General features: G+C 38.0%; 1 protein-coding gene across 5 annotated transcripts in view; it reads right to left on the reverse strand.

Annotated features, from left to right (window-relative positions):
• C5H4orf50 (chromosome 5 C4orf50 homolog) overlaps positions 1-19,207 on the reverse strand; it is an 83,207-nt gene that overhangs the window by 50,796 nt on the left and 13,204 nt on the right. For all 5 annotated transcript variants that reach the window (XM_071556824.1, XM_071556820.1, XM_071556821.1 and 2 more), the window contains exons 7-12: positions 16,950-19,154; positions 16,083-16,184; positions 14,135-14,281; positions 10,039-10,215; positions 7,761-7,817; positions 7,193-7,375 (exon numbers count right to left, since the gene is read on the reverse strand). In XM_071556824.1, coding sequence (XP_071412925.1) covers positions 7,193-7,375; positions 7,761-7,817; positions 10,039-10,215; positions 14,135-14,281; positions 16,083-16,184; positions 16,950-19,154 — 2,871 coding nt within the window. The remainder of the gene's footprint in view (positions 1-7,192; positions 7,376-7,760; positions 7,818-10,038; positions 10,216-14,134; positions 14,282-16,082; positions 16,185-16,949; positions 19,155-19,207) is intronic.

The raw sequence follows: 19,207 nt of genomic DNA on the forward strand, positions 1-19,207 counted from the left end.
TTGTATGACTCCTAAGTACACCCACACACTGGTATTCAGCTCATAGGGTCAGGTAGGTGGGCTGTGCCCATGCATCTCTAGACCTGGTGTGCTGCAGGACAGAGCCTTCCCCAGCATACACTGAGTAAGAAAAGATGAGTGGTAGACACAAGCAATGAACACTAACACTGCCTTTGAGCACATTTCACCTCCTGTTCTTAGCTGCCCACAATGAGGGAGGGAACCAATGCTGGTGAATTGTGGTCATCAGTCTCCTTAATGTACCCAACACAAGCATATTTGGCCAGCTGAGACACTGCCCAGGAGCAGCTGCCACCTGGATCATGTACTTCAGGCTAAACAACAGGCCAGGGAGCAAGACAGAGACATCCAGGAACTGAAGGACCACTCATATTGTCCAACTTTGGACACACAATTTAGACTGTTGCTCATCTGTAAAAGACTTACTTTCTCTATGCTGATTACGGAGGGAGTCTGTGACACTCTCTGGAAACTACATTTATTTAGGTAACGTGGTATGAATACCCAAAAATATCCCAGCATCACAGGCATAGATCAGCTGGAAAGTGAAAACTACCCATTTGGATGCTCCCCTACAAACACAGAAGCCCAAGGCAGCTCCAGAAGTCCTTGGTTTCTAACCAAGGTTACGAGTGCAGCATCTCTCCCCAGAGCTCACAGAAAATGCTGGCTGGCTGAAAGTGAGGGAGGGGTCACAAAGGGCAGCCCTGAAATGTTCTGAGGCATGAAGAGATTGGATCTAAAATTATTTAATGAGAATTTCCTCACTACAGGAAGCACAGTTAGAGGCATCTGTGGTGATAGATGAGAGTCAGCAGGAGCAGAACAAGTTCTAGCTCAATGACCCATGCAAAGGCAAATCACTGTCCTCCTCATAGACATGAGAGCTGGTAAAGCGACCAGAAAATACACAGCACCAAATCAAAGCTGTGACCCTGGCACATGTCACTGCCAGAAAAATAACCTCCTTGCAGGGTCGTTCCTTTCCTTCAACTGTTTCACCTACAAACTTCTGCCTCTTGGGATCAGCAAGTTCTTCTGCAGCTAAAGTAGTGAAACTCACCAGAGAGGTGGGTTAATGCAAGCCCTGGTGAGTGCAGGTGCTACTACACTGAGGAAGCTACCACAGCATGGTCTGTGCTGCATTTGAAAGTTGGTATGATTCTCTCAAAAAGGCTCAACTTTGGTGTTCCATAAGACCATGAAACACTAAAGATCACATTTTCTACAGCACTAAGGATGTAGCTAAGCAAAAATTCCGCATTTTGTTTCAATGCCCAGACATTAATTTCTTCTTCTTTTTTAGGTTTGTTTTCCTTTTTTTTTAAAAAAATATTTTTACGATATTGATTCTGTTTTCATTTTGATTTTTTTTGCTTTCCTCTCAGTTTTCCACAGATTAGACCACCTAGAAAGAAATGAAAATATCATAATATTCCACAAAGTTCAAAAGAGTGTAAACTCGCATAATGTCAAGTTCTAGAAAGGACTGCTGTTAACGGCAAAAACCATCACCTTCCCTGAAAACATTAAAAAAAAAATGACAGTGCTGTCAGAGATAAGAATAAAATGTTTTCATTCATCTGGATATTTTTAATTTTAAATTTTATTTTAATCTAAATGCTAGCATTTATCAAAAAATAGAGGGAGGTTAATTTTTTAAAGTTTTTCTTTTTTTAATCATAGCCATTACATCATTATTCTACTGGCATTTACTGCTCTAGACAAATGTATGCTGTTGCTCATGAATTACCATGTAAAAACCACTGATAAAGTTTCTGTATTATGTACGCAGTCAGGAAACAGGTCTAAATCTTTGTCAACCAAACCAAATTTTACTTTAAAATGGCACTAACCTTGAGTATGGACCATCTCCTCAGCCACCACAAATTCTTGAGATCCTCTCTGTACAATCAACCATTTACATGATTATTGAACAGCTTTATCAGCTCACTTGAAAGGCCAGGCTGCCACTAACTGTTTTTAATTTGTATTTTTACTAATTTTTCTGAAGGTCAAAAATAACACATCTCTCAGCAATGGATTTTACCCTTCTTTAGAAAAACTAAAATAACACCTGCTCTTTCATCTACAGGAATTTCAATTATCCGAGTCCCATTTGCTGTTATGTCAAAAAATAAAAAAGCCTTTTCCTGCAAAAAAACTGCCACTTGAAAGATTCCTTGTTCTTGATCAGCATTATCCCCAAAAGACTGGGGGCAAGTTAAATTCCCCTAAGTTAAATCCATTCTCTCCTCTGAGGGTGGGACTCACCTGAGCAAAGCTTATCTCCTCCTGGCTTCCTTCACAACCAATGGAGACCACCTTCTACTGCTCTTCCCACCTTACTACAGAATCACAGAGTGAGGGAGAGTGGAAGGGACCACAGTGGGTCAAGTGGTCCAAACTCTCTGCTCAGGCAGGGTCATCCTACAGCATGCTGCATCTGCAAATGTATCTCGCCATCAGTGCCAGAAAAGCCTATGACCTCACCAGTCCCACACAAATCATTTTAATGAGAGAATCACAGAATTTCATTTCAGGCCTGTTTCCTTCAAATATGATTCACAGGAAAGCTATAAGTGATTTCTCGCAAAGTAATGAGTGGAAATAAAAAGAAATAAACAAACAAAAATGATTGTTCTACCAAAATGTATCTCAGAAGAAATCCCTTGGCAGAAAGGAGAATTGAGCTATGCTGTTCAGCCCATTTCTTTGCTATTCTGTAAAACAAATAATTCACTGCACTGGACATATTCTTTGCCTGGAGCTTTCCATCCATAAGGTTTAAGATGACTGCATGAAAAGCTTTTAAAAGCACTACCATTTATCCCTATATTCCTTGTACAAATTCCCTCTCAGCCCCGAGAAATGGGCCACAATGGTTTCAGATACACTATGGAAAGAACATATAAAATACATCATCAAGTCAGAGCCTTCCAGCACAAGAGAAATTGAAGTGGATGAGTACAGTAGCATTTTCCATTACAGCCATCTGGACAGAGGCTGTTGGCTCAATTATTTGAGGGAAAGAATTAAACCTACTCTTGTGTCTCCACATATGCTCCAGAAGGGAGAGAAAAGGCTCCAAAATACTGCACAGCTGAACTGGCTGGGCTGTGTCCATTTGAAAGGCAAGCCAAGCTCACTTGGTCCTCTATACGGTTCTCTAGTAACTCAAAACCAGCATGGACACTGCCTCATGTCCAAACCAGTCAGGCTGAGCAAAGCCTGTTTCTTAAACTGCGGGTAGACACCTAAACTCAGGAAAAAATTGAGCTTCCTCTTCCATATTTCCTATTAGTTATCTGGAACATCTTCTCTTGCTTCTTACTGTTACCAATTCAAGTAAAGCAGCTGTTGCAAGCCAAATCCCAGTCCTTTTCGTTAGATGTTCTGTGAACATCAATGTCTAAGATCAGTTGATGAATGCTGTCCTGTGTTCCTTTCACTGGGAAAGGCAGAGAAACAATAACTGTTAATAATGTCCATGAATTAATTCTACAAAGCAAAAAAAGAATGATGAGCTCAAGGTCTTTCCAATTAAAAAAAAGATCAACAGCATTTAAAAGGAGGTTATTAAAATGGGACATGACAAAAGGCCAAATGGACACATTCTGTGTCTGACATCGGGCATGTGAATCCCAGCTATGGAACTGTGCCCAGTGCCACGTGCACCCGCTGGAGGCAGCCCTTGTCCCAGGAATGTGTCCTCTTCAGCCACATGCTTTCTATTTTCCAAAAATAAGAGAAGGTTTTAAAGTATTTCCATTGCCCAAATTTGCTATTGCTGTACTCCAAGGGACTCTAATAGTTTCTCAGTTTTTGTCTTTTAAAAGGAAAATACATCACAGAGCCTTAGAATTTAACTTCTTCATGCCTCCAAAAATTTCATGTCCATATTAGATATACATTTTCATTTCTATGGCTCCCCAAAAGGCTATTCTTTTCAAAACAGAGGCAGTGTTTGTTCACCAGCCTGCAGAGAATTTTTGCTTTCACTACAGTGACATAGGTGGTGGATTAAAAAAATCTAAATAAGGCCCCTTCTGTGCAATCATATATGTTCATTACAATAAAAAACCACTAACATTAAATTAAATTATACTAAATTGCTCAATTAAACTAAATTACAAATAAAGAGCTTCATGGTGTACAGATTAATGCTTAGGAAAAGTGATTCCAAATCTAGTTCTCTTTACAGGGACTTGAAAACAATGTTTAAGGAAGAAAAACTGGCTTTCTCAGTGAAGAGCACAATGCTGGAACAAAATCATGAGATACGACGTGATTCAAGCAAATTTTATTTCTCACTCACAAACATTTGAATGGAACACAAACTCAAAATGCATGATGCTCTTCTAAACTGAACTGATTGGAAGTCTTGAGTTAGCCAGCAAAATAAAGCCACTGGGGATTTATCATGTTGGAGCACAGAGCCTCAAATGCAAAAAGTGAAGTATGAAGAGAAGGTCCCAAGATGATCAGTTTTGCCTAACACTGTCTTCATGCTTTAGTATTTTAAGGGATGAACATTAGGAAGAAAATACTTCTGGGAAACAGAAGGAAATTACCAACCATCCGTTGTGTCCTGAATAAGCAAAGAACTAAAGTTCACTTCTGTCTTTAAGTACAAGCAATGGGGTGATGCCCATAAGTCCTCCACTGAAGCTGGAGTGTCCTGGCATTCAGCTAGCGGAGATCTATCCACTCTACATGGAATAACATGTACAGATGAAAAAGAAGGAAAAAAAAAAAAGGAGTTTTTAGTAGAATTTTAAAATGTATTTTTTCCCTGAGAACAAGACTCAGAGTTTTTAACTGAATTACAAAAGGCCAGGCACTGAAGTGAGTACAGTCCCCTTTCTCTTCAAAGGGCTCTGCATCAGTCCTTCATGCATCACTGCAAATTTTCAGGTGAAATTCATCAGTGAGCCAAATACAGAGGTTTGCTGCCAGTGCAGGCTTCCATTTGTCAGGGGGTCCAGAAATGAGTAAAGTCAATTGCAAATCTTTAATGTAAAAAGGAAAAAAAAAAAGCAACAATCCACCAGGTTCCGCATAGCAGTATTCAAATGTTAGGAATTATGCAGAAGTGAAAAACTGAGGGGAAGGAAGGAAATAAGCTTTCAAAGGAATTTTATGTAAGTGGAAGTTGGGCACAGCTTTGGAATCTTAGATGTGAATTCCAGTGAGAGTAAGAGTTGAAAGGAAGAAATGAATCCTTAAAGATGAAAAGTCGGTTCATTTTAACATATGTTTACAGAATTCAGTACAAGATTTTTTAAATCAAAGGAATGTATCACATGAAGAGAAATGGTCTCTTTTTTTTTTTTTTTATTGTAACCATTACTAAATTAGTAGAAGTGAAACTTGGACATTTTCTCATTGAAGTGTTTTCCAATGAAAACCTGACCCATAGAAACACATTTTTCATGGGAACATAAAGCTCTTCCTTGGCAGGAAAGATTTCCCTGTTACATGTGGAATTACTTATCACAGATCAGAATGGTCTGAAACTCAGTGTCAAGGTGCCCAGCAAGAGCCAGTCTGTTCTCTGCCTGATAAAAACCCCAGGCCTTAACCCCTCTGACCACTATGGTCCTGGATACTATGGGAAGTGTTTGTGCTCCACTTTGTATGAATAGCTAAATATCTGTTGAAGCAGTGACTTTAATGTGGGGCCCTATGTTGCAGATGAGCTCACTGGCTATCAGAATATGGATTCAGCCTAATTGTCCCATGTTGGACCTGCTAAGTTTTGTGATAATTAGACATGCAGGGAGACTGTGAGTGATAATTGTGTTGGGAGGCTTTACTAATTCTCCTCTATCACAGCACTGTCTGAGAAAATGTCTGAATGCAGCAGAGCATTAACTCCCTTCTGACAGATGAGTTACTAAGTAGTCACATAAAACGCTCCTGTGCAAGTGTGAGCTTGGGTGAGACAGCAGAGGACCCAAACTGAAGGTACTCAAAAGAGACATAGACAGACACAGAGTTCTGTCCCATCCTGTAACCAGGAATCAATCTTCATTTTTCCTAAACATACAGTTAAATTACTTCTTGCCCCAGAAACACTTATCATAGAGTGAAAGCTTGCAACACAATAACATTGCAAGAATAAGCATTGTCAGTGTCATACAGAATACTACTCACTGTGGAAAAATGTAAAATAATCAGAAAAATAATCCTGTGGTTTTACTATACTATATGCCCATTTTAAGCATCTTTACTTCTGCTAATGAATAATGTCAGTGTCATTAAGATAAATTATTGTTATATGTTTATTTTGCAGTGCATTGTGTTAGATGAAGTACAAATACAGTATGAACTTACATGTTCTGCTGTGGTAGGCACCCAATATTACACAAATGTGTAACATACAGTATTTCTCTGTCTCTCTCACTTTTAACCAGCAAGATTCTACTTGAGTATACTGACAAACATTACCTAATATTGTTTGGGTACTTTTACAGGCTTTGTTTAAAATATTAAGGGACAAAAAATCATAAGGAAAATAAAGAATTTGTTGATGGTCACTAAAGCATTGCAAAGGAATTCATCTTTCTTCAGGTTGCTGTATTCAGATTCTTGTCCTTAAGAATGTCTTCAAGTAAGGGCTACTCCAAGATTAGGAAGTATATTCCCAGCATCCAAGCTATTCACAACAATGTTGAACAGAACTAGGTGTGAAGCAGGGTGTATCCCACTTTCATCTTGCCAGTGGAACTCAAGTGACTAACTCCCTTTTGAATATAAATGTCCACTGACTTGACTTATATCTTAAAATGATTCCCTGTAGACATTTTTTCCTGATTTCTTCAGAAATCTGAGACAATGCACTGTGCAGGAAAAAAGTAAAATTCATATTTAAATTTAAATAGAATAATATGTGTTGTATTATCTACTCAGATACTTTGTCAAAATATCAGAGAAGAGTTTTTTGCATGGAGCATGATACACTTTGCTGTAAGTTCCTGAAATTTAAACCCCAACCAAAACAACAGTAAAATGTCAGCCTTTCCTGATTTGCTTGAAGGAATATTTACATTAAATGATGAAACATATTTTATAATTACACACTGAGTCTCACCAAACACTTTAAAAATCACTGACTTAATTTGACAGTGGAAACATGGGGATCTTACAAGGAAGTACAACTGCTTACCTCTTGATCACACAGTGGTGTAAAAGCCACTGCATACTCTGCCAGGGTCATGTCATTCACCAAGTTTTCCACCTCTTCATCAAATGCAGAGTTAGTAATTCCTTGCTTGTGAAATTCACGATGCATCTTCATAATGAAGCTGTTCCTTTCTTGGCACTTTTGGGTGAGGCAGGCCAGCTTAGCCTGTGGCATGAACACATATACATTCTATGATTCTATGATTTCACTCCCTGTTGAGACTGTAAGATAATATTTGTGTCTGATCTGCAATTACACACATTTTGACCAAAAGCTATAGATTGCATTCCTCTGTTTCTATACCATTAGGTGCCTCTGCAGAGACGAACTGAAAAGAGGTGTTCCCTCTCCATGTGCAAGGTTCCCCTTTTGACAGGATGAAGAGCATCATAATGCCAATAACATCAGCAAGCCCTTGCCTAAACCTGAAGCCCAGTAACACACAGCTAAGCCAGGGGCAACTGCAGAAGGAGGCACAGGCACAGAAGCCTGTGAGCAAAGAGATACAACTTTTGTAGGTCCTGCACTGGCATTCAGGAAAACACGGTACCTTCAGAGGAGCTAATGTCAACTTCACTTCAGACTTTCTCTTCTGAAGTTCTTTTTCCTGAAAGGTTGAAAAATATCCTGCATTAATTTTTTCAGTAATTACTTTAAAACACTCCTAGCAGTTTTTCGATATTTGTTTTAGGCCTGACTCTGAGGGGTACACTCTGCATATTTGTGTGACCCTGTATCACAAACTACACGAAACAGTGTGAGGAGCTGGTTGTACAGATAGGCCCTGGCACACAGACACTGCCCTACCCTCATTAACACTGGTCTTACGAATTAACAAAGGCTTTTGGATGTTCATATATTGGTAGGGTTATTTTATCAAAGCAGCATCACACTAAAGATTTGGTATCCTTCATTTTGCACTCATGTTTCTATTTACTCTGTGAATCTTTCCAAAGCACTCTTGGGGGAAAATGTTCTCTTACCAATACCATGATGCAAAATTAGAGAAATGAGAAGGGATTTTTCACACATGTATTTTACACTGAAAAGTGAACAGCAACAAATTCCTACCCTAACACAGTTGATGCATATCCTCTGTTAGGAGGTGAAACTAGGTGAGCCAGATGACCTTGTTTGTACCTTATCATTAAAATTTTTATTATCCTTGGTAAACCTGCTTTCTGATTATGCAGGAAAAACTCAGTATCTTGTCAGGTAAAATCCATTTCCATTATGAATCAATACAGTATTATTTGACAATAAAGCACAGATTCCTTTGCCTTCATTTTGCCTGACTATTTGTATTTCTATAAAGTCTGCAGTAAATATATTACATGAATCATAAAAATCCTCCTTTATGAGAACTCAGTTATGCTGAAAGTGGTTGCATGGTCCTGAGGTAAAAAACTGTGGTCTTAGGAAGAAACAGAGTAGGCAGGACTTTACATTGCACTAGCACTGAGGGAGCAAAGAAGGAGATGGCAATAGGTCCCTGCACTGGAGACATTAAATTCTTGATGAGGCAGGGAGCAACACATTTTGTTCATGCAATAGAACAATTAGGACTCATCCATTTATATAGATAGCACATCCCACCTTTTACTCACCTACCATGTGATATGCACCATCCATCACTATGGACACCAGACACTACAAAATTATTTCATTTTACCTCTACTATTCTTCTAAGAGGCATCCTAATCAATGCCTGAGAGAAGCCACTGACCCTCTGTACAGGGCTAGTTTAAAGCAAATGACAGGACATGACCAGGCTAGAAAAAACAAAATAAAACAAAACTAACAAAACACCAACAAACAAAAAAATAAACAAAACCAAAACAAAACTAAAAACTGTAGAACAGGGGGTTTTACTGTGGAGAAAGCAGGATGAAACATGCTCCCCGTAGGGACAAGACAATATCTTTTGTATTTCAGAGCACAGACAGAGGAGATGCAGACTCTACACATTGTATCACGGTATGAAGAACAAAGAATACAACTGAGAAAATATCATTTATGAGCTGTTTCAGACTATGATGGGCAATTCCACTTTAGCTCACGTGGTAACTATCATCCCTTTCAAATTATAGTTTCCAAGAAAACAGGACAGAAAATCCAAGGAAAAAAAGTCCTACCAGGAATTCATTTCCACTCAAGAGTTCAGTAGCTGTGTCACACTTACAGCTGTAGCTTTGCTGTCACACAGTAAGGCATTTGCTTTGCAAATGTTAATGTCTGTACCAGCCCTTGTTTGCCAGGTGAAAAATATTACAAAAGTGTAAAAACTGCTTTTGTAAGTATAATTATGTATACATGGGAGCTCTCATCAGAATAACTATTTCAATTAATAAAAATTCAACCCACAAACCTAATTGAAAATGTTAATGAAACTCTTAATATGCAACTCTAGCAGCTGGATCAAAAAAAAGTTAGGAAAAACTCTATTAAAATGCTATTACTAACTCACTGTTTCATAATCTGATATAGTGCAGCCAGAGAGCTGGGAATGTTAAAAGTCTTTAAGCCAAGGAGGTGGCTCTGTAAATGATTTCAGCATCACTGCTTGCATTCCACTATGGGAATTAGATCAGAGACTGACGTGTTATGATAGTCTATCATCTTTCCATGACACTGACCACCCAGGCAGTTTACATATTTTTCCTTATTTCTCTAAACTCAGGGGCACTTTTATATGCCTGGAAACCATTTAATTATCCTCAGACTCATTCCCATGATGGAAGACTATTTTGGTTCTCACCTTTGAAAGACAGAAGTAGAATTTGAAACCCAAGTTCACATTTAAAAACACGGAAAACAATTTTTGATACCTTTTCACATAGCTGAGCCTGAAGGAGTTCCAACACATCCTGCAAGTTATGAAACTGATTTTGTAATGCAGCCTGGTCCCTGAGCTGAGCTTTCAAGGTCAGCACTTGCTGCTGTAATCTCATATTGGCTATTTTGTTAACCTCTTTTTCCTGGGCATCTTTCACGGTGTACACAGGCTAGAGAGAAAATACACAGATTTTCAATTTAGGTGTGTTAAATAAAGAAAATATTCTCAACCATGTTTTAGAGTACAAAACTTCTCAGTCAATGTATGTACCTACCTTTTTCCCTCAAAACCAAGAAAGTTGATATAGAATATCTTGCACAAATCTCTTTATAAGCAATGAGTACTTGACCCCTGTGAGGGCAAGTGTAGGACTGGAATTTCACAACATTCCTTCAAGGTAAGCATGGTATCACAATAATATAATATAATATAATATAATGGGAAACTGGGGCAAAGGCAGATTAAGTGGTCAACTTAGGGTTACACAGTGAGTAAGAAGAGAATTCAAAAGTTCCCAGTCTCCTGCTCCAACAAGAAGCTGCATAACACATTTGTTGTTTTACTACATATATATCTCAGCAAATTCCACTCTTACAAGCACACTTTTGTTCTGGAAGATTATTAGTAAAACTAATCATATATTAAGTACAAATTTCCAAATTACTTTAAAATAAAATATTTGTTACATTAAAATGTAAGAATAGTGGTACAGAACATGTGGAAAGAGAAGCTTCTGAATTTAACTCCTCCTCCCCCACCCTCCAATTCTTTTTCTGCCCAATTTCATGCACTCAGATTGAAAGGATTAGTGAGAGCTTTAGATTGATGGTTAGCATCATAAGGTCAGCTTGTAGAAGTGACCCTGCCAGATTAAACATACAGCTTTAGAATGAGGAAAATCTCAGGGTAAAGAATGTCTCTGGACAAACATTTATGCCACTGTAATCTCATATTAAAAAAATATTGAGCTCATATACACAGCTGCCTGAGATTTCTGATAACGCAGTATATAAGGAAGTCTAAAAGATTAAGCTAAAAATTCTGGTCAGGCCCATGATATACTGTGGTAAAACCTTAAAACTTTCTGACCAAACATGCCAGAACATGGTTTGATTTTAATGGTTGCAAACATTGATACAACGGAGAGAGGAGCCAATACTCAGCCCTGATGCACAACACCACCTTTACATTTTCCCTGCCTTTCTGAGAGCCTTTCCAGCTTTGACATCCTTCCTGAGTAGAACACACTGAAGGCACTGCTGCGAAAGAACACCAAACTGAAGGGATAGATCCCATCTCTCTGCCTGCAACATGTCACTGCAAACACAGATAAAAGCAGAAATATGGCATTTTCACACTGTCCTCCCTAATGAAGTCCTCTATGCACGGATTCGAGCAGGTCGAGCGTGCTTTGTACCAAACTTTTTGGCTCCCTCTTGCGTCAAGAGAACAATAGGAAGGGCAGGACACATCACGATGGATTAGGGCAGGGCTGCGGTGAACAAGGGCTGAAGATGAGTCCCTGACATGGTATTTATCTCCGTTCCCACACATCAGGATGTTAAATACAAAATGGAAACACTCCCTAATTGAAGGTGATTTGTAGAAATAAAAAGGTGGGGAAACAAAAAACTTGCATGAACGTTAAAGACAGAGAAAAGTTCTCTCTTTCCTTTTGCATTTTAGAAGTTTTCTATAGTTTCAAAGCACAAATGAGTCATATGAGACTTAGGTATGATCACTCGGTCAGATGTCCCAGTTAGGTGTAACCATGGGCTGTGTAGTCAAGCTCCAGAAAGGTGAAGGACCCAGCAGATGGGACTGGGAAATAGGAAAACTAAGCCCAAAACACAGTATTTAATACACTGCATTCTTATAAAAACTGACAAAATCACTAGTCTTAAAAGTTGGTGCCCAAACATTAAAACCAGTATCTTCCTCTTCTTGTGTGCACTGTGCTTGTGTGAAAACTCAATGAGAAAATGGAAAGGAATATGAATATGAAATTTAGAACAGGAAAAGCATAAATTATTGTGGTTAACTTTTAAGAGTTTATTTATAACTTTGTGGAATGAAAAACACTTTTAGACAAGGGTGAGAAGTAACTGAAAACAAAACCAGGAACACCAGTCTATGAAACTGCCTCCAGGAAATAAAATGACGCTAGAAAAGTAGATCATGATTTTTATTTTTTTAATTTTTTTTTTTTTTTTTTTGTGCCAAAAAGTCTTAGCTGTTTTTTTGGGGGTTTTTTCAGTCTGGAAAAACTTGAAGCATATCACACAAACCCACTATCAACACCTTGGTGTATATTAAAAAGTTTATTTTAAAAGAGAATTACTGAGACAAAGTTGTAACCTTTGTTAAAATATATCTACTCTATTTTCTATTGTACTATTTGCTAAATTGTGGTTAAGAAATAATGCATTTGAGGCATGCAGATAATTAGTTCTGCCATCAAATCGTGCAGCTGAAGGATGAACCCAGTTCTGTGATGTACATGTATTGCATCTTTGACCCTGAAATGAGACACGTGTAATCAACAATTTGACAATAGCCCTATAACAAGTAAATCAACAGGATGAAGAAATCAAATCCAAATCAACAGCATCACAATATTGCATAAGTAACTACTACTGATCCACAAACATTAACTAGAAAACTTTAGTTATTGGAGGGACTTTAAAGTGTCATGTTTTTTTCAGGGAATGGCTGACCTGCACTTTTTCCAGTGTAAGAACAAGCTCTCGGGGCTAATGAATTTTGTTCCCATGTGAGCCACAGAAATAATTAACATCTTACTTCACTGACCAATAGAACAAACAATAATTTACCCAGACTGTTGCTAAACAAAAGAATTGAAGTTCCATTGCCCAAAAATGCCCCCAAAACTGGTAGTTTAAACAAAACACCCTGATACATTTCTTTTTATTTCCAAACGATTTAGGAGTTTCTTCTTGCTTGAAATAGATTCTATTGTTTTAAGATGTTACATGCCAATACATCACAATGATATGAAAAATCTGTACTTCCTTTTAAATTAAGAGCCAAAATTCAGCATTCTAAACATCAGGCCATAGTGCCATGTAGGTTGTACAAGATAACATGAAATGACTGCATAGGACTTCCAGGTGGACAACTACACCTCAGCCAGGATGCCCTAAGGTCTTTAGCTGGAATAAACAGTGACATTTAGGCAACTGAACTGATCCCAGAATCCTTACATTTTCTGGAATTCTTTTTATTTTTTTTCCAGAGCTATATCTATCTAACTTATTCAAACAGAATTTGCAAATGCTGTAGGTTGCTGCAAATGTGCTTTTCCAGCTGGTAGAAGTTGCATATTTCTTTTTCACAGCTTTCCACTTAAGGAGGACAGAAATAACTCCAGGGTTAGCTGAAAAGTCTTTATAAAAGATGCCTCCAGAAGATTACTCAGGAATGATAAATCTTTCCATAAAACACTTTATTTTGGTGGAAAACATAAATCCATATTAGGACAGAGAACCACCTGAAAACTGAAAAAGCTTTCATTTACAATTTCTGTGATATAAGCATATTCCAATGAGAATTTTCTCCATGTGGCAGAAAGATTTCCTGGATTTTGGGGATACACACTTGGGCAACATGCACCTATTAAAGACTTTGACTCCCTATTAATCCACACCATCTGTTCACTGGCAGTGGAAGTTGCTCTACAAAGTGTCTGGCATCATGGATTCATTTTGCCTGTCCAAATACAGAAATCAGGGCAGAAAAGCCAAATACTGGAAACACTGGAGACTACTCCAATATCTTTCATTAAGGCCACCTGAAAATGACTTTGGCTAAAGACAGCAGAACAGGAGTCCTCCTAAGACAATGTGTGATGTTTATAATGCTCATGCAGAGCCCAAACTCTGGACTACCCTGTAGACAGATGGTCTACCTTGTATAATATCAGCTCACTTTCAACTTTATAGCTCCAATGGCTCCAGGGGTTCTACATTTGCTTTAAATCTATTCCGAACAACAACAATGGGTGTTTCTGAACCCAAAGCCCTACCCCACAAGGAATATACTTTTTTCTATTCCATTTACATACATACCATTAATTCCCAGTGCTGTTTTCTCAACATTTTGTCCCCAGCTTCTTGTTTAAGGCGGTCTAATTCTGCAAGAGCCTGCGTCAAACGAGTTGCGATTTCTTCATACCTTGTCTCAGCAAAACCAAGCTCTCTGTACCACTTCTGAGCCTAGCAGAAAGAAAAAAAAAGCAAAATTACTGGTATAATTAGTCCAACAGCAGTATCATTTTTCAATACCAGCTTACAACCATGGATTTGAGGCTGATCTTCACATCATAGCATTTGAATTGTTATAAATTGATCAAAATAAATGGAATTACACAACACACTACAATCTTATAAGAAATGAACACAATTCTAGAAGGAGGTCTTATTGAATCATATCTCCCTAGAGCTATGCAGAAGAAGTAATCAAATTTATTTCTAAATTTGAAGGTACTGTGAGTATTCTAAATAAAGTTAAAAAAAGCAGTGGTGCATTCACATGTGATTTCAGAGATGACATCTTTGAAAGCTCTCAGAGAAAACTGAAAGTAAGATTTTATCAGCTGGGGGTAAAAAGCCTTCCCAAGAAATGTGTCCCGTTTTCAGCTGGTATAGAGTTACTTTTCTCCTTAGTAGCTGGCACACTGCTGTGTTTTGCATTCAGCATGAGAATCAAGACAAAAATGTCAAAAATGAAAAATGCAAAGCAGGAAAAAAAAGCCCTCCATATATCCACCTTTTAATTTTTTCTAGGGTGCCTTTATTCATTTATACACATTACCTGTCGTTTCAAAAAAAACCATACAAACCCAAAACAAAAACCACAAACAAATCCCTCACTAGCCCAGCTGATTGGCTGACAGCAAGCTCTTTCCCTTCTTCTCCCTTCTGAAAGCAAAGGCTTCACATTATTTTATGTTAAACTGAGAAAAGTATTGTAAAACAAAATTTTCTTATAAAAAAAGGATACACAACAGGATGAGAAGGACCCAAGTTAATCAGATTTTACAAGATAAATAAAAAATTATCTCTCCATGTTCAAATTGCAGGGTCAGAAGTCCTCTCCTTAATCATCCATCACTCATCCAAATCCACCCTTTCATTCTAGTTGCCTCACCTGAAAGCTGGGGGGGGTCTTATAAAGCAGCTGTCAAAGGACAATCATTTTGTACACACACCATGATAACACTGCTGCTCTTCAGCATACTCAACACACCTGCTGCTGCCAGTGGTTTGCCCACAGGGAGTCTGAGCGATGCCTTTCATTGCATGAAATGGCCCCATAAATATACACTTGCCATGAAAGCAACACATTCTGCTTAGATATGCATAGAGATTGATTAATAAAAAATAGGAATGTGAAAGTTAGTGCATTTGGAAAGGCACAAGACTGTAAGCTTCTTTGGTTGATGTTAAAACCACAAATTTACTTCACTCAAGCACAGGACTAACCACCCAAACAAGCCTCCATGTAGGTGGTGTCGGACTCAGTGTTTGCTGCACAGCTGTCAAGAGAACGAGCAGCATAAATGCTTTGAAATGCCAATGCATGTAGTGAAACCCCTTGACAGTGTCAGATTCTACATGATTTGGCTTCTTATTCAAAAATAACTTAGAATTCAGGTTTGCAGTAATCCTTGGTGCTTCTACTGCCTTTTGCTCTTCCATATTGCTAGTGATGGGGTGGGAAGCGGCCTGCCCAGAGATGGGAACATCAAGCAGTTTTTTTCTGTGTGCATTTATTAGGCACTCAGCTTCTGTCAAAGTGGACTGCCCGACTGCAGCTTCACCAGTGTTCTGGACAACCAAGAGTGACTGTGCAGTTCACTACTTAAGGATCAAAGAGGTACATTTTGGTTCTGCAGATCAGAGACTTCCCCGTTTTGTAAAGTGCTAAAGCCTGGCAGAAGGAAGAACAGCCATGTCAGAAAACATGATAGAAAATAAATCTGCTTCTCAGAAGTACACTAGAGTAGAAGGTTACCTCTTTTTTTGATTTTTCTAATTCCTTTTGCTGTATTTTTAATTCCTCTTTTGCCTTTTTGACTTGCTCTTTCATCGTACTGTAGCTTTCAAATGTGCTGCCCTGGATAGACAACAGAAAGATGTGACTTCTCTTACACATAAAAAATGGCACACAGATGTTTACAGAGCAATATACATTTTCCTTCTAAATTACTAAAAGAAATTGCATGAAATGAAGGTATTAGACATATATTTCCCTCTTGTTTATTCTCAACTGAAGTAATAATTCTGCATTTACAAGAACATACTAATCTCCACAGAAATTCACTGTGGTGGAAGATGAATGACTACAGAGGAAAAATATGAATGAGAAATCCACCATGAGTGAAAATACTGTTTTTAGACCTATGTTTCATAGGTATCAAAATAATAAAAAAAATTAGACTCTATCAGAATAAAAGTTAGTAAATGAACATGTGCATGCTTCTCATTAAGACATGAGTTTTTCATTGTTATAACAGTTTTCTTTTGGTAGGAGAACTTCTGGTTAGAAGCAAAAGCTTCTCATAAAAGCTTTTACTCTTACAATAAGATAAATAATTTTTAAAAATGCCTGAACAATGCATTCTTTTAAGTATTATTTTTAACTTTGTAGCTTTCTGTATCACTTTAAAATTCTCTAATAAAACATTTAGAAAAATATTCTTTGGCATTTTGCCTTCTATTTCAGAGTTAACTTTTAACACCTCAGATCTCCAGCACATGGGAGGCAAGGACATTTTCTGCATCACAAAATTAATTCAGCTTTGTCCTCAAAACGAATTTTATATCTCCCCCTTTCTTTGGAAGATACCGCTTGATAACATTCCTTACTGTTATTATTTACCTCTTTCCCAGGGAAATAGTTTGAAGGATTTATCACCAGAACTCCTTCAGTTTGCGTCACACTACACACTGTTTCAACTTTCTTTGGCTTACGACCATGGTGTTGACTTTCTTCTTTTAGTTTTATTATCTTTTTCTTTGTCCCCAAACTTTTCTCTTTTCTCAACTCTTCATAGTTGAAACCCAAAGAAGACAATAATTCTTTCAAATTTTTATTTTCTAAAATAAAATTTGTTTTTGCTTTCTGAAATTCATCGAGCTGTTCTGAAGTTTCTTTCTTGATTCTTTCTATCTCTCTTTTCAGTACATATTTTTCCTCCTGTAAATCAGAAATTGTTTGATAACAGCTGGTTTTGCATTCTTGGAGTTCTGAAATCAAGGTCCTGTACTTGTCTTGCTCACACTTTATCTCTGCCAAATGTCCCAACAAATTTTCTTTTTCACAGTCTGAAAGTGCTACTCTTTGTAAACTTTCCTCTCTCTCCTGTACTAATTCATTATATTTTGCTACATAGTTCTCCTTTTCTTGTAATAATTTGGCTATTTCTTTGAAGCATCTGCTTCTTTCTTCTTTTAGGTCAGAAAGCAGTTGGAAATACCTCAGTTTCCTTCGCTTCAGGAATAGAACACTCCCGTGAAGTTTATTTGTAGCAATTGTCGATGACTCTCTTTTAGAATTCCTACTTTTCTCTACAATACATGGGAGGTTCTTAGAGAAGGTTTCAACTAAATATGTTCCTGGGGTCATGGTGTTTTCTTCTGATAAGTTATTATAGCATTCACCAGAAACCGCTTTCTCATTAAGTAAATTCTGGAATGAAACAATGTTAGCTTCATCTACTGCTAAAATGTATTGAAAATACGCATCCATCTCCTCTTCCAGGGCACGCATTATCTGAGCATAGCTCTCATTCTCCTCTTGTAATATACAGACTCTTCTGGAGTAATTTTCATTCTCTTGCATCAGTAGAAATATCCTCTGAGAACACACAGCCACTGCATCTCCCATTACAGATATGCTCACATTAGGTTCATTACAGGCTTCCAGCGGAGACAGATGACAGAAACTTTCATAAAAACTACTCCCTGGCAGACACAGTTTGCTTAAGCACACAGCCCTCTCCTGCACAGGAAATAGTAAGTTCAGTGGAGTCCTCTCTTCATCTGACCAAAAGAATTTCTGATGATATGCACATTGCACACTTTCAGCAGCTATTTTTTGACATGAGAAATTCTTCTCCTTTGGTTCACCTAGTTTCAAGGTCTGTTTTTTCTTTTCTTTCAGGCCCATATTGCTGGAGCGGTTTGTTTGGTGAGCTGTTTTCTGAGCCTGCTCTCCTTTCTCTTTCATTTCATCTACATCTTCTCCATTATATCCACTATTTACCTCAGAAATGCAGTTTTCTGAGATGTTTTCTTCTCTCTCCATTAGTTCAGGACTCCCTTCCAAATGCTTCTTTAACTCTTTACAATCACCAGATAAACTTCGGACATCCTGTGTGCTACCTTGTTTCTCTTTGGTTTCCATTCCTTGCTTTCCAGGCCTGATAAATTCAGCTTTACGCAAAACTTTCAAACTTTCCTCAAGAACAGAGGTCACCAGTTGTGGCTGAGCTTTCCCATTCTGTATTTCTACTCCTCCAGCTCTCCCTCTAGAGATTTTTTGGTGATACATTTTATCATCAACAACTTCATCCAGACATCCGTTTTCACTTAGGCTTTTTGGCAGAATTTGCTTGTTTTCCCGAAGTTTTTCTATACTGTATTTTTCTAGACATGATGTGAAAATTTCAGTCACAGTGGAAGGCAACTTCCCACGAAGAAGTGCAGAAGCTTTGTCATAAAATCCTCCTTCTGCAACAATGCAGAGGTCAACAGACCAAAGATTAGGCTTTGTCTCATGGAAACTCACTTTCGTCACAGCGGTGACAGCTGATGTGTGGCAGCTTTCAGGTTTGAACAAAGTAAGCTGGAGCTTCTTCCTCATGAAGGTTTCAACCACAGAAGCAGGGAATGTCTTTGCAGGTAGAGCTTGCTCCTTCAAGAGAAAAATGGTTTCTTCATCTTTGGTTTCCTTACTTGTCCCATCATTAGATAACTTCTCAGAGCAAGGGGAAAGCAGTCCTGCTGCATGATAACTTGGGGTACACCTGAACCAAGTGAAACTATCTTCTAGAGTACCTGCCCTCTCTGTTCCAAGGGTCATCTGTTGAGAGAAAATTAGAAATGTTTCAAAATGAAATATATAAGCTAATGTAT

The sequence above is a fragment of the Pithys albifrons genome, chromosome 5 (assembly GCF_047495875.1).
Source record: "Pithys albifrons albifrons isolate INPA30051 chromosome 5, PitAlb_v1, whole genome shotgun sequence".
Lineage (NCBI taxonomy): Eukaryota > Metazoa > Chordata > Aves > Passeriformes > Thamnophilidae > Pithys > Pithys albifrons.